The sequence below is a fragment of the Hyperoodon ampullatus genome (assembly GCF_949752795.1).
Source record: "Hyperoodon ampullatus genome assembly, chromosome: 3".
Taxonomy (NCBI): domain Eukaryota; kingdom Metazoa; phylum Chordata; class Mammalia; order Artiodactyla; family Ziphiidae; genus Hyperoodon; species Hyperoodon ampullatus.
The window spans coordinates 166,685,943-166,710,444 of record NC_136916.1 but is presented as its reverse complement, the minus strand read 5'-3'; the positions used below and the strand labels follow the sequence as shown (position 1 = coordinate 166,710,444).

The window sequence follows — 24,502 nt, the reverse complement described above, 5'->3', positions numbered from 1 at the left end:
CCAGTCTGACTGCCCACTTTACTGAGATCAAGATTGCATAACTACTCTCATCCAACTCTTCTGCAACTAAAATACAGCCCCTTTTCATATATCTCTCCTGCACAACCCCCCTGCCCCACATCTTTTCCTCCCAGCTTTGGAGGAAAGATTCACTCTTGTTGGTGTCCAAAGGTGATCAAGGTCTGTGAGACAGGCTAAATGAGAGTACATTAGAAAGTGTGACAGATGCTAGAGCAGCAACTTATCAATTTAGAGTGAGTAATCTCTACTCCAAAGAATAGCAACATTTACAAGTAGTTGAGCAGTGCATTCTTTTCCTTTAGTCAAGCTCCATGCAAAACCAAATCATAATTTGAAAACATTGTTGGTTTATTCCAAGAAATCCCTGCCAAAGGCACTGGAAATACCCAGTCTATAGGGTAAAATAATAGTGATAATAATAATAATAGTTAAGTGAGTTAGTTTCACGCTCTCCGGGGTGGTTTTTCCTGTGCAGAAAAGACTATTCAAAAGTTTACTTTTATTTTTGTCTAATGGTAAAAAGTTTATAAGGGTCCAGTGAACTATGGCCGTGGGTCAAATCGGCTCACGCTGATTTGCATGGCCCATGAGTTGAGAATGTTTTTACATTTATAAATGTTGGAAAAAATAGAAAGGGGAATAATATTTTGTGACGTGAAAATTTTTGAAATTCAGATTTCAGTGTAGTTGCCACAGAGACCGTATGTCCTGCTATGTCTAAAATATTTACTATGTGACCCTTTTCAGAAAGTTTGCTGATCCCTGGTTTAAAAGATTAGTGTTCAGTTTATTGAAACAACAAATTCAAAACCTTAGTGTGTTCCTAAGCTTTTAAAAAAACCAGATGGTTCACATCTATGAAACCATGACCACCACAATCAAGATACAGAACATTTTCATCACTCCCAAGAGATTCTCCTTGCACCACAGAATATCCCTCCTTCTACTCCCAGAGCCAGGAAGCCACTGATCCACTTTCTGTCACTATATATTAATTTGCATTTTCTAGAATTTTATATCAACAGAGTCATACAGTAAATACTCTTCTGTGTCTGGCTTTTCTTACCCAGCATAGATTTTGAGATTCATTCATGTCCCTCTGTATATCAGTAGTTTGTTCCTTTTTACTGCTATGTTTTTTAAAAAATAAGCTTTTAAATTTCCAGTTTAAAAATGTTGTATTATGAAACATTTCAATATACTTAACAAAAAAGGCCAAAATAGTGTATGAACCCCCATGTTCACATTACCCAACTTTAATCATTATCAACTCAGGGCCAGTGTTGTTTCAACCATACCTTCACCAGTTAATTCCCTCCCATATTTGAAGCAAATCCTAGGCATATACCATTTTACTTGTAAATAGTTCAGCATGTATTTCTAAAAGATATGGACTCTTTAAAAATATATATAACCATAACACATTTATCATGTCTATAAAGTTTGAACAATAATTCCTTAATTTTATCAAATATCCAGCCAGTGTTCACATTTTCAGCTGTTTTGTAAATGTCATCATTTTACATATACAGTATGTTTGAATCAGAATCCAAACAAGATCTGTGCATTACTATTGGTCAATATGCCTCTCAAGTCTCTTTTAACACGTCTCCATTTGGCTCCTTGCTTTATTTTTTTCCCTTGCACTTTATTTGTTGAAGAAAGCAGGGGGCTTCCCTGGTGGCACAGTGGTTAAGAATCCACCTGCCAATGCAGGGGACACAGGTTCGAGCCCTGGTCTGGGAAGATCCCATATGCTGCAGAGCAACTAAGCCCCTGTGCCTCAACTATTGAGCCTGCACTCTAGAGCCCACGAGCCACAACTACTGAAGCCCGTGTGCCTAGAGCCCGTGCTCCGCAACAAGAGAAGCCACCGCAATGAGAAACCTGCGCATTGCAACACAGAGTAGCCCCCTCTCACGGCAAATAGAGAAAGCCCGCGCACAGCAACGAAGACCCAACACAGCCAAGAGAGAAAGAGAGAGAAAGAGAAAGAAAGCAAGCAGGTAGTTTGTTCCACACGGTTTCCCACAATCAGGATTTTGCTGATTGTATTCCCTGGTGGTGTTTATGATGTTCCTTTGTGCTTTCATTTCCTGAAAACTTGTTGTTGGATATAAAGGAATAAATATTTTAATTGAAGAATAATGTTCTTAAATGTTCAAGTTCAGATTACATATTTCATTTGTTATTTTAGCAATAATTTTTAGGGATCTTGAATAATGTTTGCTTCAGTTTATAAAGGTAGCTAATGAAACACTTCCCAATGTAATACAGGCCTCTTTGGGATTGGCAAATGATGGCCCCTGGGCTCACCACTTGTTTTTGTAAATAAAGTTTTATTAGAACACAGCCATGTCCATTCATTCAATATTTATTATCTCTGGCTGCTTTCCCAATACAGTGGCAAAATTGAGTAGTTGTGGCACAGACCCTCTGGCCCACAAAACCTAAAATATTTACTATCTGGCCCTTTAAGAAAAAGTTTGCTGACCTTGGCTTAGCATTTATGCATCTTATATAAATTTATAAATGTAATACGTTTTATTTCCTCTTTGGGTACTTCAGTTACCTGACAATACATCAATCTTCTTCAAGTATTAATTTTTACAAAGGTAATCAATTATACCTAAAAGTATGGTAAACTTTAAATTATTCGATGGTCTGAAACTTTGCCTAAACTTCATAAGATTTCGACTTAAAATCAGGAGTCTAAAGCAGTTACTCGATTACATACTTTTAAATTGTGCTTATAAGGCGTCTCTTAAGCCAAATTCTCTTCCCCATCTGTAGTACAGAAAATATCTAATATGCCCAGATTCCTTCTTATGACAAAAACGTTACTATTATGGCCCTGATTCTCCTAACCCTTCCACATTAGTTGCTCTTCTGGAATGGAAGGATACGAAGCAGTGGGGAAGGCGGCAGTCCGGGGGGTCTGCTAAGGGAGGCGGAAGCTGCCCCGATTAGCTGAGGGAACTTAGAGCCAGAGATTTTGGTAGAACCTGAAAGTTGCAGACTTTTGCTGCTCATATCGTCATACTGTCTCTTTTTGTAAGCACTGTGTAGAGGCCTTCAAAACTTGAAGGGTGCTCATTTTGGACGCACACAACCTAATTCTCACACAGGTCTGCAACTTTCACAAGAGTCCATCCATCCTTTGACTTGATTTGCATCTCCCACTCTTAATCTGTTTCCTAACTAAAGATCTTTGAACTCCCCGGGACTCCACCGCCCCCCAGATATATTTTCATTTATTTATTTTCACATGCAAATACTTCACTATATATCTCTGATATATAAGAACTTTTAAAAAGTAACCTCAGTGCCATTAGTACATTAGTACATCTAACAGAATTAATAAGAATTACCTGATGTCATCTAATATTCTGCCGACTTCTAATTTCTCCACCTGTCTCAAAAAAAGAATTTTTACAATTCTTCCAACCAGAATCATAATGAGGCCGTATATTGCATTTGGTTGATATATCTCTAAAATCTTTTAATCTATTTCAATCTCCCGCCCCCTTAAAGATGTTGATTCGTTGAAGAAACTGGGTTGTTTTCTATAATTTCCTACACTCCGAATTTGGCTGATTGCTTCTAGGTGGTATGAGCTCTTTAAATTGTTCCTTTACCCATATATTTCTGGTAGCCGTCTTCATTAGATTCAGATTCAATTTTTTTTTTTTTTTTTTTTTGCGGTAGGCGGGCCTCTCACTGTTGTGGCCTCTCCCCTTGCGGAGCACAGGCTCCGGAGCACAGGCTCAGTGGCCATGGCTCACGGGCCTAGCCGCTCTGCGGCATGTGGGATCTTCCCAGACCGGGGCACGAACCCGTGTCCCCTGCATCGGCAGGCAGACTCTCAACCACTGCGCCACCAGGGAAGCCCCAGATTCAATTTTTTTAAAGTCAAGAATACTTCATAAGTGGGTAAATATATTTTCTAACCAACAAAGACCTTTGAACTTGAGAGGACCTTGAATTCTTTTGTATTTCTAAAATATTTAAAATGAGAAATTGATTGAAGTTTGGATATTTCACAAGGCTTTGAGTCAGACTTTCAGTCACAACTCACATAATAGCTAACTTGTATTAAGTGCTTTCTACGAGCCAGGCACAAGCCTAAGCACTTTACCTCTATGCTAATTTAACCTTCAAAACATTTTGCAGAAGAAACTGTCTACACAAAAAAATTAATCAATTGTCAATCTAAGAAAGAAATGGAAAGTTTTGTTTGAGCCAAACTGAGGATTATAATATAGGAGACAATCTCCCAGACAGCTCTGAGAACTGTTCTGAAGAGATAAATAGGAGGCCAGAATGTATGTGATTTTGGTGAAGGGTTACATGCAAACTCTCATCTTGATAGAAGGTTACTGCTATTTGGGAGGAAAAGATATCTTAGTTAATGGTTTTAGTGCTTTTCTAAGTATTGGAAGGTGCAGGAAAATGGGTTCATAAAATTTTCACCTGAAAATATCTAACTATCTGAGGGCCAGTTCTATCAGTTCTCCCAGGGCACAAAGTGCCTCATCCTGATGCTTGCCCTGAATTCCTTTCAGGGATTCCTTTCAGTGACTGCAGTGGCTAGTGACCTGATTCTTGTAGAACTGGATGGTGGGTGACATTCTTTATTTTACAATCCCCTCCCTTTTGGTCTTAATTTTGACCAAGGTTTGGGAGGCATTTCGTGACCACTTTGTCCCAAGGTGCCAGGAATGCTCATTTGCAGGTCAAGCAAAGATTTCATTGATAGGCCCCTCAAGGTACTGTTACTGGACTAGGCCCCTTTAACAGTAACCAAAAGCCTCTGGACTGCCTGTCTTACTAGTCTTCTATGGTCCAGGAAATGGTTGCCTCTTGTTGCTTTTTCCTGTATCTAGAGTTACACTATTACAGTCATTGATCTTATAGAACTATGTATTTGATCAATCACTTCAAGGCATCCATTCATCATTAATTTTATCTGAGACTCAGTCACACATTTGGTAATGCAAGAAACAATAATCTTATAGAATAGACAGAAAACAAGTAATATAGCTAGTAACATGAAGTTCATAAATATGTATTTAAGCCAAGAACTTCCATAAGGTGTGGCCCAGTATTCTCCCCAGGTCGTCTGACCAGTCTGTTCTGCACCAATCACTATCTTTAAGGGAAATGACATATTGGCATTGTACATAAAGTTCACCAAAGCTGCCTACACATACAGGGTGAGTGGTGGGTCATAGGTGACCCCTTACAGGATTGAGAAAGGAATGTTATCTTCTGAGGAATTACCCAGCTGGCACCGGAAAAAGAAAAATTGATCTTTATGGTTGAGCAGGTATTTCTGCCATTGGGGAGGTCTGGTTAATGCATAATGCATATACACAATGCACACTAGATGAGAGGGAGGAGGTACAAATGGGCAGAGAAAATTTTTGTTTAAATTTTTATCTTGCCTTAAAATACAAATTTTTATTTCATAAGAACTGAAGCTTAGGGCTTCCCTGGTGGCGCAGTGGTTGAGAGTCCGCCTGCCGATGCAGGGGACACGGGTTCGTGCCCCGGTGCGGGAAGATCCCACATGCCGCGGAGCGGCTGGGCCCGTGAGCCATGGCCGCTGAGCCTGCGCGTCCGGAGCCTGTGCTCCGCAACGGGAGAGGCCACAACAGTGAGAGGCCCGCGTACCGCAAAAATACCACAAAAAAACCCCTGAAGCTTAGGGAGTTTGATTTGACTCAGTTAGGAAGCCATGGTGAGAACTCAGGGGCGTAATCAGAATCCCAACTTCCTTGAACTATGTGCTCTGAACAGTTGCACCTGCAGTCTCAGCATTTTCTGGTTCTCACAGAAGCCTGACGGTACTAATTACTTCAAAGTGGTCCCTTCCACCCCTTTCATTCCGCCCCTCCCCCGCGGTTGGGGTCCAGGCCAAAGGACCGACGGGAAAACTACACTTCCCAGAGTGCACAGCGACCGCAAAGGGCCTTAACTACCGGCCTCGGCTTCCCGCCGCCATTTTTGTGGAGTGAAAAGGCGGTGCGGCCTGTGGTCATGGCGCTGTTTCCCGCCTTTGCGGGTGTTAGTGAGGCGCCCGAGAGCGGGAACCCCAAGAAAGGTAAGCACACAAAAGGGATGAAGAAGGTACTTGGCGGGCTTAGGGCGGAGTTTCTCGGGCCCAGGTCTCGCCCTTGCCTTGGATTTGTTTATTCATTTGTATCCCAGAGTTCTCCGCGGTGCTGCAAAGCCTTGTGGGAGGAGCAGCGGCACTTGTCCGGGTTTCTGGGCTAGAGTTGTAGAGTCCAGAAAGAGAAAGACAGACCAGGAGAGGCCTCGGAGCTGGGACTTCCATGTAATCATATTGTTGAGCCCCGTTTTCTCCCCCCAGCCTCAGTTACTTCACCTGTAAAATGGAAACAGTGGTACTCCACATCTCGGGGAGACTACTGATGCAAATGCTGGGTGTTCTTATTACAGCTTTTTTTTCCTTCTCTGTTCTCCTTATTTCTGAATTGTTTATTGGGCTCATATCTTTTGGCAGACCAAGAGCTAGAGAATTAGGATCCAAAGGCTAATCAAACACAGTTTCTCTCCAGATGGGCACAGCTGCTGGGAATAAGAACTAACATTTATTTATTGAGGGTCGACTGTAGGTCAGGTAATGGCATTACATATTTTATTTAAGCCTTAAGCGTTCCCAGGTCTGCATTGTTAAAAACTGTGGCACATAGTGAGTTGTAATTTAAAGTGATTAATCCTAAATCATGCCCTTATGTGGCAGAGTCCAGCTGTGTCTGATACCTTTATCGTATCCTGTAGTAATTCCTACATTTCTTTTTTTGGTACACTTCTCATAACTGTGAGTAATTTCTTATATAATTAGTGTAATTTTGGTCATCCTTTACTAGACCGTAACATCCATGTCGTCAGAAACAGTGTTTGTCTATTCATTGCAGCATCGTTAACCCCTAGCACAGGCCCAAAGTATAGTAGGTGTTCGATAAATATTAGCTGAATGTACAGACCAATAGTAGGTACTTAACAAAAAAGTAACAGTACATACAAGGTGGGATGTTATAGATGACACAGGTGAACCAGAGGAATAATGACTTCTGTGGGGAAGTTCAAAGAAAGCATTATATAGGAGCTAACTTTGGAGATGGGTCTTCAAGAGGGTAGGATTTGGACAACAGATAGTGGAAGGGCATTCCAGGGCCTTCAAAGGCACGCAGGAAGGAAAACATGAGACCTCTGCAAAAAACTGCAAATATTTCAATTTGTCTGGAAATGTAGAGGTGTAAGGAGGCACCTTGGGAAATATGGTTGGAACTGGTGATGAGGGATGGTACTGACTTGAATAACAGGCCAAGGGTTAATCCTTTTATTTTGGGAGGGTGAAGTGGCAGGTTTACAGGGGAGTGTTGCTCTTGTCATTTATCTTAACCAGTATTTATTGGACATCTTCTGGGTACCCAGCATCAGGGTAATGATTGTAAAAGAGCTTTTATTCTTTTTAAATTTATTTTCATTTTGTTTTTTTAATTTTTATTTTATATTGCAGTATAGGTGATTTAAAATGTGTTAATTCCACGTGTACAACGAGATGATTTAGTTATACATATATCTATTCTTTTTCAGATTCTTTTCCCATATAGGTTATTACAGAGTATTGAGTAGAGTTCCCTGTGCTATACAGTAGGTCCTTGTTGATGATCCATTTTATATATAGTCATGTATATATGTTAATCCCAACCTCCTAATTTATTCCTCACCCCCCACCTTTCCCCTTTGGTAACCATAAGTTTGTTTTCTAAGTCTGTGAGTATGTTTCTGGTTTGTAAATAAGTTCATCTGTATCATTTTTTAGATTCCACATATAAGTGATAGCATATGGTGTTTGTCTTTCTCTTTCTCTGACTTCACCTACTATGATAATCTCTAGGTCCATCCATATTGTTGCAAATGGCATTATTTCACTCTTTCTTATGGCTGAGTAATATTCCATTGTATATATGCACCACATCTTCTTTATCCTTTCATCTGCTGATGGATATTTAGGTTGCTTCCATGTCTTGGTTATTGTAAATAGCACTGCAGTGAACACTGGGGTGCATGTATCTTTTCAAAATATGGTTTTCTCAGGGTATATGCCCAGTAGTGGAATTGCTGGGTCATATGGTAGTTCTATTTTTAGTTTTTTAAGGAACCCCCATACTGTTCTCCATAGTGGCTGTATCAATTTACATTCCCACCAGCGGTGTAGGAGGGTTCCCTTTTCTCCACACCCTCTCCAGCACTTTTTTTTATGTAGTCTAAAAAATTTAATTTTTTTCTCTTTAAAAAAATATTTTTATTTTTCATTTTTTATTTTTTACACCTTTATTGGAGTATAATTGCTTTACAATGGTGTGTTAGTTTCTGCTTTATAACAAAATGAATCAGTTATACATATACATATGTTCCCATATCTCTTCCCTCTTGTGTCTCCCTCCCACCCTCCCTATCCCACCCCTCTAGGTGGTCACAAACCACTGAGCTGATCTCCCTGTGCTATGCGGCTGCTTCCCCCTAGCTATCTATTTTACGTTTGGTAGTGTATATATGTCCATGCCTCTCTCTCGCTTTGTCACAACTTACCCTTCCCCCTCCCCATATCCTCAAGTCCATTCTCTAGTAGGTCTGTGTCTTTATTCCTGTCTTACCCCTAGGTTCTTCGTGACATTTTTTTTTTCTTAAATTCCATATATATGTGTTAGCATACGGTATTTGTCTTTCTCTTTCTGACTTACTTCACTCTGTATGACAGACTCTAGGTCTATCCACCTCATTACAAATAGCTTAATTTCATTTCGTTTTATGGCTGAGTAATATTCCATTGTATATATGTGCCACATCTTCTTTATCCATTCATCCGATGATGGACACTTAGGTTGTTTCCATCTCCGGACTATTGTAAATAGAGCTGCAATGAACATTTTGGTACATGACTCTTTTTGAATTATGGTTTTCTTAGGGAATATGCCCAGTAGTGGGATTGCTGGGTCATATGGTAGTTCTATTTGTAGTTTTTTAAGGAACCTCCATACTGTTCTCCATAGTGGCTGTACCAATTCACATTCCCACCAGCAGTGCAAGAGTGTTCCCTTTTCTCCACAGCTTCTCCAGCATTTATTGTTTCTAGATTTTTTGATGATGGCCATTCTGACTGGTGTGAGATGATATCTCATTGTAGTTTTGATTTGCATTTCTCTAATGATTAATGATGTTGAGCATTCTTTCATGTGTTTGTTGGCAGTCTGTATGTCTTCTTTGGAGAAATGTCTATTTAGGTCTTCTGCCCATTTTTGGATTGGGTTGTTTGTTTTTTTGTTATTGAGCTGCATGAGCTGCTTATAAATTTTGGAGATTAATCCCTTGTCGGTTGCTTCATCTGCAAATATTTTCTCCCATTCTGAGGGTTGTCTTTTGGTCTTGTTTATGGTTTCCTTTGCTGTGCAAAAGCTTTGAAGTTTCATTAGGTCCCATTTGTTTATTTTTGTTTTTATTTCCATTTCTCTAGGAGGTGGGTCAAAAAGGATCTTGCTGTGATTTATGTCATAGAGTGTTCTGCCTATGTTTTCCTCTAAGAGTTTGATAGTTTCTGGCCTTACATTTAGGTCTTTAATCCATTTTGAACTTATTTTTGTGTATGGTGTTAGGGAGTGATCTAATCTCATACTTTTACATGTCCCTATCCAGTTTTCCCAGGACCACTTATTGAAGAGACTGTCCTTTCTCCACTGTACATTCCTGCCTCCTTTATCAAAGATAAGTTGACCATATGTGTGTGGGTTTATCTCTGGGCTTTCTATCCTGTTCCATTGATCTATCTTTCTGTTTTTGTGCCAGTACCATACTGTCTTGATTACTGTAGCTTTGTAGTATAGTCTGAAGTCAGGGAGCCTGATTCCTCCAGCTCCATTTTTCGTTCTCAAGATTGCTTTGGCTATTCGGGGTCTTTTGTGTTTCCATACAAATTGTGAAATTTTTTGTTCTAGTTCTGTGAAAAATGCCAGTGGTAGTTGATAGGGATTTCATTGAATCTGTAGATTGCTTTGGGTAGTAGAGTCATTTTCACAATGTTGATTCTTCCAATCCAAGAACATGGTATATCTCTCCATCTATTTCTATCATCTTTAATTTCTTTCATCAGTGTCTTATAATTTTATGCATACAGATCTTTTTTCTCCTTAGGTAGATTTATTTCTAGATATTTTATGCTTTTTGTTGCAATGGTAAATGGGAGTGTTTTCTTGATTTCACTTTCAGATTTTTCATCATTAGTGTATAGGAATGCCAGAGATTTCTGTGCATTAATTTTGTATCCTGCTACTTTACCAAATTCATTGATTAGCTCTAGTAGTTTTCTGGTAGCAGAAATCTCCAGCACTTATTGTTTATAGACTTTTTTTTTTTTTTTTGCGGTACGTGGGCCTCTCACTGTTGTGGCCTCTCCTGTTGCGGAGCACAGGCTCCGGACGCGCATGCTCAGCGGCCATGGCTCACAGGCTTAGCCACTCCGTGGCATGTGGGATCTTCCCTGACAGGGACACAAACCCGTGTCCCCTGTATCGGCAGGCGGACTCTCAACCACTGTGCCACCAGGGAAGCCCTGTTTATAGACTTTTTGATGATGACCATTCTGACCGGTGTTAGTTGATACCTCATTGTAGTTTTGATTTGCAATTCTCTAATAATTAGCGATGCTGAGCATGTTTTCATGTGCTTTTTGGTCATCTGTATGTCTTCTTCGGAGAAATGTCTATTTAGATTTTGTGACCATTGTTTCTTTTTTTTTGATTGGGTTGTTTACTTTTTTGATATTGAGCTGTATCAATATGAGCTATATACATGAGCTGTTTGTATATTTTGGAGATGAATCCCTTTTTGGTTACATTGTTTGCAAATGTTTTCTCCCATTCTGTGGGTTGTCTTTTCCTTTTTGTTTATGGTTCCCTTTGCTGTGCAAAAGGTTTTAAGTTTAATGAGGTCCCATTTGTTTATTTTTGTTTTTATTTTCATTACTGTAAGAGGTGGATCCCAAAAGATATTGCTGCATTGTATATCAGAGAGTTTTCTGCCTGTGTTTTCCTCTAAGAGTTTTACAGCATCCGGTCTTACATTTTAGGTCTTTAATCCAGTTTGGGTTTATTTTTGTGTTTGGTGTTAGAGAATGTTAAGAGCTTTTTATAAAGTACTGTATTTTAAAAAATTTAAACATAACATTATTAGCCATGATGAAATTAACTATAATTCTTTAATATCATCTAATTGTCAGTTAATGTTCAAATTTCCAGAGTTGTTTCAAAAATGGCCTTTTACAGATGGTTTCTTCAAGTCAGTATCCAAAGAAATCCAACACTGCATTTTGGATATGTCTCTTAGGTTTTTTTTTTTTTTTTTTTTTTTTTTCTGTATGCGGGCCTCTTACTGTTGTGGCCTCTCCCGTTGCGGAGCACAGGCTCCGGATGCGCAGGCTCAGCGGCCATGGCTCACGGGCCCAGCCGCTCGGCGGCATGTGGGATCTTCCCGGACCGGGGCACGAACCCGTGTCCCCTGTATCGGCAGGCGGACTCTCAACCACTGCGCCACCAGGGAAACCCTCTTAGGTCTTTTTTAAAAATATAAAACAGTTTCTCCCTCCCTTCTATTTTCTCCTGTGATTTGTTGAGGAAGGTGCATCATTTGTCCTATAGACATTTCCCACCAAATCCTTATGGTGTCATTTAACATGCTTCTCTACCCTAGCATTTCCTGTAAACTGGTAGTTAGATGTAGAGAGTTAATTAGATTCAGGTACAATTTTTTTAGTTGAAAATACCTCATTGGGTGTGCTCTACATTTGCTGTTGAGCCAAATCAGGAAGATGGGCTGTCCAGTTTTCTCTCTTTTAGTAGTAAGATTGATCAGTGGATTCCTGGATGGCCTGATTCATCCATTATGAAGCTGCCCATCAGTCTTTCACCTAATGATTTTTGCAGCCATTTATGATTATTGCTTAGATCCACCATTTCATTGGGGTTACAAAATGGTTATTTTCCATTTTTAGCATTCCTCCTATATTTATTAGTATCAGTTATCCTATAAAGAACTTCTTCTCTACACTGTTGGGATACCCTGAAATACAGTTCAGGCAGGAAAGACAGGATGAATACTTGATTTGTTCCTTTTGTCAGTTTACAGAATAACAAGTTTGGATCTTGGCAACTTTTAGAGGTGACAAGTGAGGTGTTTCTCCCCCCACCCCCTTTAATTATGAGCTCATGAATTTTTAACATGCTTATATTTCAGTCCATTGCAAATACTATTTTCTAATGCTCAAATTGTCCCATTTTTGGCTAATGGGGCCTTGATCAAGTTGGGCCTGTGTCTTTTTGGCATAAATCCGTTGTCTTTAATCACTTCCTTGCTTTCTGCCCTTAAAGCTGCTCAGAGCTCATCGCTTACATGTTTTATTATGGCCTGGAATTGGCCATTTCTCAAAGGAACCCTGGTTTCTTTTAGTGGAAAATGGTATGGGTATGTTAAAACCACAAATTGGATGTTGGGAGTACTCATGGCACTGGGTTGTCATTACTTCTAAACATTTTCAGTGGCCAGAACCAGAAAGAGAAAAATACATCATGACTTCATACTGATATTTCTAATCCAAGTTTAAGATTATGAGATTTTTAATTGATTTCTTTGATTTACTATTTATATTTATTTCCTCTTATGCTGGAAATATTAGTTCTTAGTGTCATTAGTCCAATTATGTACAGGTCCAAAATAACAATAGTAATATGACTAATACTAAATAGTTCAGTATTTCTTTATGGTTCTATTTGTCCTTAGGCTGTATCCCACAACCCATGTGCTGTCAAATTACTGTGTTTTAAATTCACTTGAAATAATTCTCTGTGTGGCTTCATTACCAATTTGATATACAATTAGGTATATTTGTTTTTAATTTTGGGGGATTGTGTTTTCCTTCTTTTTGATTTGGTCCCGTTTTATAATGTTGTGAAACATTTACATGGTTCTAAAGTTGAAAATACATATAACCCAGTTATTTCTGGAGAAAACCTTCCATCTCAGTTCTCCAACTTTCCCGTACAGTTTAGAATTTTTAGTAATCAATGATAGCCTTCCGTTTTTTTCCTCCTTAACATGAGCAACAACATTTCCACTCTGTTTCTATTTTTATTTTAATTTTTTGTTTTTTTATTAAAGTATAGTTAATTTACAGTGTTTCAGATATGCAGCAAATTGATTCAGTTATACATAAATATATATATATACTTTTTCAGATTCTTTTCCATTATAGGTTATTACAAGATATTGAATATAGTGACCTGTGCTATACAATACGTCCTCATCGTTTCTCTATTTTATATATAGTAGTGTGTATCTGTTAATTCCAAGTCCCAAATTTATCTCTCCTCCCCTCTCCACTTCGGTTTCTTTCTTTCTTTTTTTTTTTTTGCGGTACGCGGGCCTCTCACTGTTGTGGCCTCTCCCGTTGCGGAGCACAGGCTCCAGACGCGCAGGCTCAGCGGCCATGGTTCACGGGCCCAGCCGCTCTGCGGCATGTGGGATCCTCCTGGACCGGGGCACGAACCCGTGTCCCCTGCATCGGCAGGCGGACTCTCAACCACTGCGCCACCAAGGAAGCCCATGCTTCTGTTTCTTAAATGCATATTATTCTGCATTTTACCTAAAATCCCAGACATCACTCTACAGTGGAGTATAGAAGTCTTCCTCACTTCTTTTGACTGGTACACAGAGCTCCATAGTGTGGATGTCACATACTTTATTCTGTCAGTCCCTATTAAGGACATTTTGACTGTTTCTGGTCTTTTGCTGTTAAAAATAGAAGCACTGTACTTTTGGCCTTACACTATAAAATGTGATAAAAATGTAAGATGGTGTTAGTACTGGTGTGTGCAGAGCTTCAATTAAAAACAAAAACAGAAACAAAAAACTCCTGGACAGGAAAGATGAGCAATACCAAAGCAAGTGAGAGAGGCTCTGTTCGCCACTCTTGGTACTGTTAAGAGTTAGGCCAGGATTTCAGCAGGCATCACACTCAGTAAGTGTTTTGGGGAGGCTAAATTCAGTAACATTCATTCGGTCAACAAACAGGTATCCAGCGCCTCCCTTGTGTTAGGAGCAGCAGAAAGACCCCAGTGTGTGCTCCCTCCAATTCTCAAGCTTTTCCTTCTACACTGTCAGATTTATTAGGCTTGTCTACTCTAAAACATTGTTGCTTAGGGGTTGAATATTCAGACAGAGTTGGGCTGGAAGATATGAGGCATATGAGGCAGGTGTATTATTTATATTTGGGGAAGAAACTACACACATTGTCTTTTTACCTGAAATCTGCTCTGCTTCCTGTGTCCACATGTCAGAAAATGGCACCAGCATTCTCCCAGGCCAAAACTTAGACACATACCTCAGCTTCCTGTTTCCCCCATTCAGTTCTTCATCCAGTCCTTCCAAATAACTCTTAAATTCATTAGTTTCCCTCTATTCTCACTCTCACTGCATAATTTTCACCACGGTCACTCCCTGGATTATTACAACGGCCTCCTAAATAGTCACTCCCTGAACCACTCTCCACACCATAGTCAGAGTTTTAAAACTACTTATTTAAAAACACTGTGTCTCTGATATAAATCGTACCAGTGTTTTCTTAGCTCAGTCTCCCAAGACAATAGAAATAAAAACAAAACTAAACAAACAGGACCTAATCAAACTTACAAGCTTTTGCACAGCAAAGGAAACCATAATCAAAACGAAAAGACAACCCACAGAATGGGAGAAAATATGTGCAAATGATGCGACCAACAAGGGCTTCATTTCCAAAATACACCAACAGCTCATACAACTCAACAACAAAAAACCAAACAACCCAACTGAAAACTGGGCAGAAGACCTAAATAGACATTTCTCCAAAGAAGACATACAGATGGCCGATAGACACATGGAAAGATGCTCAACATTGCTAATCATTAGAGAAATGCAAATCAAAACTACAGTGAGGTACCACCTCACACTCGTCAGAATATGGCCATCATTAAAAAGTGTACAAATAACAAATGCTGGAGATGGTGTGGAGAAAAGGGAACCCTCTTATACTGTTGGTGGAATGTAAGTTGGTGGGAATGTAAGTTGGTGTAGCCACTGTGGAAAACAGTATGGAGGTTCCTCAGAAAACTAAAAATAGAACTATCATATGACCCAGCAATGTCACTCCTGGGCATGTATCTGGACAAAACTATAATTCAAAAAGATACATGCACCCCTGTGTTCATCGCAGCACTATTCACAGTAGCCAAGACATGGAAACAACCTAAATGTCCATCAACAGATGAATGGATAAAGAAGATGGCACATATATACAATGGAATATTACTCAGCCATAAAAAAGAATGAAATAATGCCATTTGCAACAACATGGGTGTACCTAGAGATCATTCTACTAAATGTAAGTCAGAAAGAGAAAGACAAATACCATATGCTATCACTTATATGTGGAATCTAAAATATGGCACAGATGAACCGACCTACAAAACAGAAAGACAGGGCTTCCCTGGTGGCGCAGTGGTTGAGAGTCCGCCTGCTGATGCAGGGGACATGGGTTCGTGCCCCATTACGGGAAGATCCCACATGCCGCGGAGCAGCTGGGCCCGTGAGCCATGGCCGCTGAGCCAGCACGTCCGGAGCCTGTGCTCCACAACGGGAGAGGCCACAACAGTGAGAGGCCCGCGTACGGCAAAAAAAAAACAAAAAAACAAAAAAACCCCAGGAAGACAGTCATAGAGAACAGACTTGTGGTTGCCAGGGGAGGGGGGGTGGGGAAGGGATGTGTTGGGAGTTTGGGGTTAGTAGATACAAACTATTGTGTATAAAATGGATAAACAACAAGGTCCTACTGTAGAGCCCAGGGAACTATATTCAATATCCTGGGAAAAACCATAATGGAAAAGAATTTAAAAAAGAATGTATGTGTATAACTGAGTCACTTTGCTGTACAGCAGAGATGGGCACAACATTGTAAATCAACTATACTTCCATAAAAAAATAAATTAAGGGCTTCCCCGGTGGCGCAGTGGTTGAGAGTCCGCCTGCCGATGCAGGGGACACGGGTTCGTGCCTTGGTCCGGGAAGATCCCACATGCCGCGGAGCGGCTGGGCCCGTGAGCCATGGCCGCTGAGCCTGTGCATCCGGAGCCTGTGCTCCGCAACGGGAGAGGCCACAGCAGTGAGGGGCCCGCGTACCACAAAAAATAAAAAAATAAATAAAGTAAAAAAAACCACTATGTGCCATTCACTGGTCTGCATGCTTTACAAATACATATTAAGTCACTGAATCCTCATAACAACCCTATGAAGTCAGTATTATTGTCAGCATGTTTAGGGAGGAGGAAACAGGCACAGAAGCAGGATTTGAGCTCAGGCAATCTAGCTTCAAAACGTGTGTGCTTAAACACTACTCTTTGCTGCTGATCTTTTGAACCCTAGGCCTGATTTTGTCACCCTTGCTCAAAACTCAAGCATTTCCGCATTGCTCTTAGGGTAAACACAAACTCTGATAGGGGCTTTTAGGCCCCTGAACCTCTCCGGCTTCATTTTGCTCACTCCCAGTGGTCCAGCCACAGCAGCTCCCTCCTGTTTCCCAGAGAGTCATGCGTTCTCACTCTCAGGCCTTTGTGTAAGCCATTTCCCCTGCCTAGATGCTTCCTAGGAGCATATTTGCCTACTTTTTTTCTCATCCTTTAGGTCTTATTGAGCTGTTCTCCCAGGCAGCTTTCTCTGATCCATACCTAGTTTGGACTAGGGAACCCAGCTGTGTGCTCTCATTATACCCTGTAACTTTTATCTTGGCGTTGTCTAATTACATGTAAATGATTGCCAGCGTGTCCGCTCCCTGAGGGCTGTCCTGGGTCTGTCCATGCCTGGCTCTGAGGGAAAAGGTGCTGGATGAAAGGAGAAGACTTGGAGAGATGAGGTTTTTTGTTCCGAGTTGCACAACTAAAAAACTTTAAAGCCAGTGTTTGAACGCAGGTCCTTCTGACACCGGAAATTGTATTATAAACCACACTGTGATATTGGAACGTTGGGGTTTCGTTGTTTAAACATTACCTTTGGGATCCCTGGGTCTCTTCAAATTGTAGCTTAACTCTGTGGAAAGCCTGACTTTGCTTAGATTCTCTGTACTCACCGTCTTAAATGCAGTTTAGTCATGTTTGCCAGTGCTGTTTGTACGAATGCTTGTGCTCTCAGATTCTGTCAGGAATCAAGTGTTTCCATCAAAACAAAGAGCTTGGCTCATTCTTTTTAAAGGAATAACCTCCTTCCCTAATATATATGCTGTAGAGCCCTAGAAATGTCTTTTGAATTATCACTGAAGGGGTGGTGCTTGCCTCTGAGTTCATGTAAACTCATAATCAGTGCTATTTTGTTACACAGATTTCCCCCACTATCTGAAGGTAGAGCAGCGTTCCGATGAAACCTGTCCTAAGCTGAAATGGTGTACAGTGAAGAAACAGTTACTTCAGGACACATCTTGCTAACGGATGCACAAAGTAAATCAGGATAAAGCACAGATACTCACAGACATAGTTCAAAGCTATGGCGGCTTGATGCTGAGCTCCTTCCTGGGGAAGGAGCTTGGTGAGGCCACTGTTGCTGCTTGGGGTGCTCACTGCCTCTCAGAAGGCTCGCTGCAAAACAAACACTGAAGGCTACTTTTGCTTTTCGCCTTTTTTTTTTTTTTTTTTTTTTTTTTTGTAAAAGCGAAAATCCTCTTCGGATTTTGGCTAGTGAAAATAGGTACTAGTTGAAGGTCTTTCATAAAAGGAAAGTGCCATAAAGTGAACTTTGGAAAAGAAGGGGAAAGCCTAATACAATGGGGAATGAGTATAGAACAAGGATATTTTATCCACTTGTGGTTCAAAATTTGTTTTTATTTTTTTAACTTTTTAATTTTTAAAAAAATTTATTTTTGGCTGTGTTGGGTCTTCGTTGCTGTGCGCGGGCTTTCTCTAGTTGCGGTGAGCGGAGGCTACTCTTCGTTGCGGTGCACAGGCTTCTCATTGCGGTGGCTTCTCTTGTTGTGGAGCACGGGCTCTAGGTGTGTGGGCTTCAGTAGTTGTGGCACGCAGGCTCAGTAGTTGTGACTCGTGAGCTCTAGAGCGCAGGCTCAGTAGCTGTGGCGCACGGACTTTGTTGCTCTGCGGCATGTGGGATCTTCCCGGACCAGGGATCGAACCCGTGTTCCCTGCATTGGCAGGTGGATTCTTAACCACTCTGCCACCAGGGAGGTCCCCAAAATTTGTTTTTAAAATTTAAATCTATTCATGACAATTCCTTGTTCCCTCCATCTATAGTGGAATTGAATTAAAGCATTTTCACTAGTGATGGAGAAATAGAATTATATAATAAACTTATATAATCGCAAAAAGCATTTCAGCTTGAAGTATTCAGTGATGATACATTATATTTTTTTCTGTAAAATTACACATGATGTGGTTTTTGTAGTTATCTGCCTGGTTTTGTTAGGCAGTAGTTCTAAAGTGTTTTTCTGCCGGATACTTCCACTCTTCTTCCTTTCTTAGATGTGTGTATGTGTATAGCAGTGTGCTAATTTCCAGGTAAATTTCAACCTGTGATTTACTTACTAACCTGCCGGGACAGAAGGTTTGTTAGCTAGTCATCTTCTCTATCTTAAACCCTAGGCATGTGGTATCCTGCTAGTCTTCTCTGTAATGTGTTACATCCTGCTTGGTATTAGCACAGTTATCTAAATACGTAACTGGTATTTGTAAATTATTTGAAGATGTAAGTAACTGTAGAAAAGGACTTTGCAATCTGATTAATAAAGCTTTTTTTTTTTTTTTGTGCGGTACGCGGGCCTCTCAATGTTGTGGCCTCTCCCGTTGCGGAGCACAGGCTCCGGATGCACAGGCTCAGCGGCCATGGCTCATGGGCCCAGCCGCTCCGCGGCATGTGTGATCTTCCCGGACCGGGGCACGAACCCGTGTCCCCTGCATCGGCAGGCAGACCCTCCACCACTGCGCCACCAGGGAAGCCCAATAAAACATCTTTTGATCTCAGATAACTTTCCAGGGTTCTGTGTAATTAAAATTTAAGAATGCAGATGTATCACATGAACAGTTAATGTTATGATTAAGTATAAGCACCACTCGAGCAGGGACTTGTTCACCACTGTGCCTCCAAAGCCTGGAACTGTGCCTGGACACATAGTAGATATTCCATTCTTTAATGATTAAATCTGAATTTACAATGAAGACTGGAAGAATTATAAAGTAGTACTTTATACCTAGATAATGGCATGCTTTTAACAATCAAATTTTTTCAGTTCTGTAAATTAGGTGCTGGGGGTACAGGGATGCAGAGATATGATTCAGATCCTCATTCACTTTACTTATTCAACAAATATTTATTGACTCCAGTTACTTTGTACCAAGGCACTGTGCTAGGAGTTGGGAATACAGGAGTGAATAGTCATGGCTCCTGCCCTCATGTTTCTTTTGGTTTGGGAAGAAGGGAGTGGGAGTGGAGGCAAGCTGGAAACTTGGGTGCACGAGTTGTAAACCGGTTGGTATATTTGTTTGGCTGGAAGAATATTTTTGTCGTTTTCGTTTTTTCTGTTGTCACTCTCGATAGTGTCATAGTAATCATTACTCATCTGGTCCCCGTAAGGATTTGAGTTGTTGGCCTTTGGCTTAGAATATGATGGGAAGACTTGACATGCAGATAATGAGATTACAATGTGAACATTGCTGTCGTAGCCCCCTGTACCAATTGCAGGGAGACTTAGGAAAAGCAACTCCTTAGTTGAGGCGGTGAAGAGTTAGCACCATGGCATGGTTAGAGAGGGCTGGATGGAGGATCCCAGGTCCAGGTTCAGACGTGTGTGTGACTTAACTTCTTTGAGCCTCCGACTATGGATCTGTAAATGAGGGAAGGGTATCCAGGCTGTGCTCCAGTGAACCTCTGTGGACCTGCTCCCTCCCTGTGAGCCCCCAGCAAGGGCATCCTGCTTCTTCTGTTCTGCATTTTGAACGTCTCTGAAACATTGAGCTTGAACAGTGAGTTCCTTGGCTAAGAAAGTTTGAAAATCTGTGGACTAGGTGAGCTCCCAAATTTTTCTAGGCCTAACACCCAATGATTATTACTTTAATATTCCACACATGGCTACTGCTAATATGATAGCCTCCTCCTCCCGCCCCCCCAAAAAGCAGCAGCAACTTCTTATCAGGTAAAAATACCTTTTGTTCCTATAAAAGGTCATTTGATTGAGATGAAGGTCACTCAGAGGGTCAGTGATGATTTGAGTTCAAAACCCAAGAGTTTTAGTTCTTTATAAACTACTTGTTTTTCCTCCCCACAGTGGTCCCATGTGGCAAAGCCTTAAATGCATCCTTTAAAAGCTTTTTTTGTACCTTCTGAAGGACTCTGGAGAGCTACACACTTTGTTGTTTTAAGGTATCTATTTCTTTACATTTCCTCCAAGCTCTCCTCACTATCCAGATATTTATGTAAAAATATAATGGACTTCTTTGAGAGCATCTCTCCTTGCATATTGTTTGTTCCACTTTTTCCCACTTTTCCTTTGCTCATGATAGAATCCAATTATTGTGAAAATAATTGTGATCTCAGTGAGCAACAGGAACTATTTTCACATACCTCTTGCCAGGAATTAGGCCCAAGGGAAGGGAACCCCACAGAAGGAAAAAGGAGACAATAGAAGAAAGACTGCATGAAGAATTCTTTTAACTCTTATTAAGTATGACCTTAAAAATTACTTGATCCCTTTGAGCCTTAGTCTCCTCTTCTGTACAGTGAAGACTGGTACCTCCTATAGAGGGTTGTTGTGAGGATTAAAAGGTGTAAATTAAGTGCTTAACCTGTTGCTTGGCCTACAGTAAAGCCCTTCATAAGCTAGATTCCCTCTCTTCTTTCCCTCTTTCCTGTGCTTTTCAATGTACCTTTTCTCTTTAGGAACCTTCCTTCCTTCCTCGATCCCCTCTTTTCCACAAATATTTATTAAACTCCTACTGATGTATGCCAGGCACTGCTCTCAGTGCTAGGGATGCAGCAGTGAATAAAATAAGGTACTGTATCATGGAGCATACATTCCGACATCCCCTCTTCACTAAGATGCAGTTACCACCAGGGACTAGAATACAGAATATATAAAGAACTCTTACAACTCAATAATAAAAAGACAACCCAGTTAAAAAATGGGGAAGAGATTTGAATAACTATTTCTATTGAAATATGAAGGGCCAACAAACACATGAAAAGATTCTCAACATCATTAGTCACCTGGGAAATGGAAATCAGAACCACAGTGAGAAAACAGCATACCCAGTAGGATGACTGTAATCTAAAAGACAGAGAATAACAAGCTGGCAGCGATGTGGAGAAATTGGAATCCTCATACCTTGTTAATGGGAGTATAAAATGGTGCAGCCAGTTAGGAAAACAATCTGACAGTTCCTCAAAATGCTGAACATGAGTTACCATATGACCCGGCAATTCTGCTCCTAGATATCTGCCCAAGATAACTGAAAACATATGTCCATATAAAAACTTGTACCTGGATGTTCATAGCAACATTATTTATAGTAGCCCAAAAGTGGAAGCAACCCAAGTGTCCCTCAACTGTTAAAGGATAAAATGTGATATAGCCATAAAATGGAATTATTATTCAGCAATAAAAACGAATGGAGTACTGATACATGATACAGTGTGGATGAACCTTGAAAACATTATGCCAAGCGAAAGAAGCCAGTTACAAAAGACCATATATTGTATGATCTTGTTTATATTAAATGTCCAAAATAGGCAGATCTATGGAGAGAGAAAGTAGATTTGTGGTTGCCTAGGGCTGGTTGTGGGAGTCGGAGGGCAGGAGGTGGGTGATGGGGAGTTGCTGCTAATAGGTGTGGGGTTTCTTTTGGGGATGATGAAAATGTTCTAAAATTATCTTACAGTGGCAGTTGCACAATTCTAAATATACTAAAAACCATAGACTTGTCCACTTTAAATGGGTGAACCTTGTATATAATCTATATCCCAGTACAACTGTTAAAAAATGTAATTAACCCTTCTCTCTTCTAATTTCAACCATTTTGTGGGTCCTTTCTCCTGAGCATGTGATTATACTCTGGCCTCCCATCCTAAAACAAAGCAGGACAAAATACACACCCCACCGTGGGCCCCCTTGCTGCCACCATTCTTTTTCTTTCCTTCACAGCCAAGACTCCTAAAAGTTAGAAAATAAGTAATTTAGAAATAGTTCATCATAGAAGAGTTAGAAATTAATAGATAAGCAGAAAGAAGAAAAATTTTGGATATTTAACCTCACTGCCCAGAGATAATCATTATTAACATCTTATATAATTTTAGCATTAATTTAAACAGTTGACACCTTCTGTTTTTATTTTCACAGAGTACTGTTATAAGGAAAAGCTTAAGTTACTGTACTAAGATAGAACATTGGAATTTTTTTTTAAAGAAAAATATCTGAATCTTCTGGAATAATGTTAAGCCTGGTGGGTTTCTATGCATGATTTGATGTTTTTAAACTTTTCAGAATTGTCTAAATCAAATTTGGGGTCATTAAAACCTAATGCTTTGGAAGCGTTCATGCTCATTAGAGTGTGGATGGAATACGTAAAGCCTTGTTGTATTTTAGGCCATGCTTATTACATGGCTTTTGCTTAAGCTACAGCCTGATATCACAAGAGGATTTCAGCTTTAAATATTTTAGAGTGTGTTAAAATCCCATGCCCTATGAAATAACAATTTCATGGATTCCCTTCAGCTTCTGTGGACTGTTCAAAACGTCTGGCTGACGTTGGCTGTGAATTAAGATGTCAGCTGGTAAGATGGATTTCCTGCTTTAGAAATCCTATTGAGCTAATTTCATTGATCTTTTCTCCTTTTTGCCCACGTGCAGAATTAGACTGGCTGAGCAACCCAAGCTTTAGTGTTGGAACCATAACACCTCTGAGCCAACAAACTGAAGAGGCCACAGCCTTTGTTTCTGAAGAGTTGCTACTGACCAGGTAGTTTTTTTGATAGGTGGATTTTTAGTCTTTGTCAGTGTACCGTCTATAGCTTAGTTTGAATGATGCTTCATAGAAAACCCTGTGATAAAAGAGTTAAGTAAAACTCTTCCTTTTACCTGATGTAATGAGGTGATCTTTGACTATTTTCCCTTATCTCACTCTTACAGATTATCCTTTTTTTCCCCTTTCCATTGGAGTAGCAAGTACATGACACAGTTACTGCCAGTAATTAGGCCACAAGGGAAATGGCATCATTGTGATTCTTCAGTAACTTTATTAACCTCATTAGTAACCTTTAGAATATTATAATTCAGGTATTTCTTTAGTTGCATAAAGATAGAAGTTGCATGCAAAAATAGAAGGAGCTTTTGTAATAACATAGGATAAAACCTCATGAAAACTTTGGGGAAAGCAAAATGGCACACATCTGTACCCAGCTTTGAAAGAATTTTGTTATAGATCACTGGCTTGAGAAATGAGCTCTCTCACAAATATAGACCAAATGGTCTCATTAATATGATGTACTCTAAAAGTGTAGGAAGCTTTTAGAAATTGAGAATAGTTGATGCATGAGAGGGAGTAATGAGGAAGATCTCGTTATAACTCTAAAAAACAAGGACCAGAGTTAAACCATTTTTTTTTTTTGGCATTAAGGATATGCTGGCATAATATGTAAGACTGAAAATAAACCTTGTATAGCATTAAAAAATACTGTATTTGATAAAATAACTGGTAGATTAATTTAAAAATATATAGCTTTGAAACTATAGGTTTACAAGCTTAGAAATCTTAGAAAGATTAGAATTTCTTCGGCTGATGTTATTTTAGGTCCAACTCTTAAATCTTTAAGGTGAGTTGCAATCCAGGAAGGTACTGTATAATGTATGGGCACATAGTAAGTCTGTGTGAGCATTTATAGAATTTCCTTTTGCATATATGTTTATTTGCATACTTGCTTACATATTATTTCCCTAATTCTCCTTTGAAAATAATTCTATTGTTGATTTTCCCAAACAGGAGTCCTCTGAATTCAGAGCCTTCAGATGAAAGTGACACTAACAAAAAGCCCAAACAAACAAGCAGAAAAAAGAAGAAAGAGAAAAAGAAGAAAAGGAAGCATCAGCACCACAAGAAAACCAAGAGAAAACGTGGGCAGTCAAGTAGCAGTGGATCTGAGTCATATACTGATTCTGAAAAGGACAGATCTTCCGGAAGCATCAGAAGCAGTAAAAAGGAATCAGAGAAACCAAAGTAGGTTTTCTATTCTCAAATACCTATGATTTTTCAAATCTTGAATTTTTCTCCCTTGATCGTTGCCACAAGTTAGACATCTGAATGACTATTTAGCCACTCAATCAAAATGG

General features: G+C 39.9%; 1 protein-coding gene across 1 annotated transcript in view; it reads left to right on the top strand.

Moving 5' to 3' along the window:
- The first annotated feature begins 6,037 nt into the window (after positions 1 to 6,037).
- NRDE2 (NRDE-2, necessary for RNA interference, domain containing) overlaps positions 6,038 to 24,502 on the top strand; it is a 49,057-nt gene continuing 30,592 nt past the window's right edge. Inside the window, exons 1-3 of the mRNA XM_079700013.1 lie at positions 6,038 to 6,127; positions 23,027 to 23,135; positions 24,156 to 24,389. Of these exons, the coding sequence (XP_079556139.1) occupies positions 6,064 to 6,127; positions 23,027 to 23,135; positions 24,156 to 24,389 (407 nt within the window). The 5' untranslated portion in view covers positions 6,038 to 6,063. The remainder of the gene's footprint in view (positions 6,128 to 23,026; positions 23,136 to 24,155; positions 24,390 to 24,502) is intronic.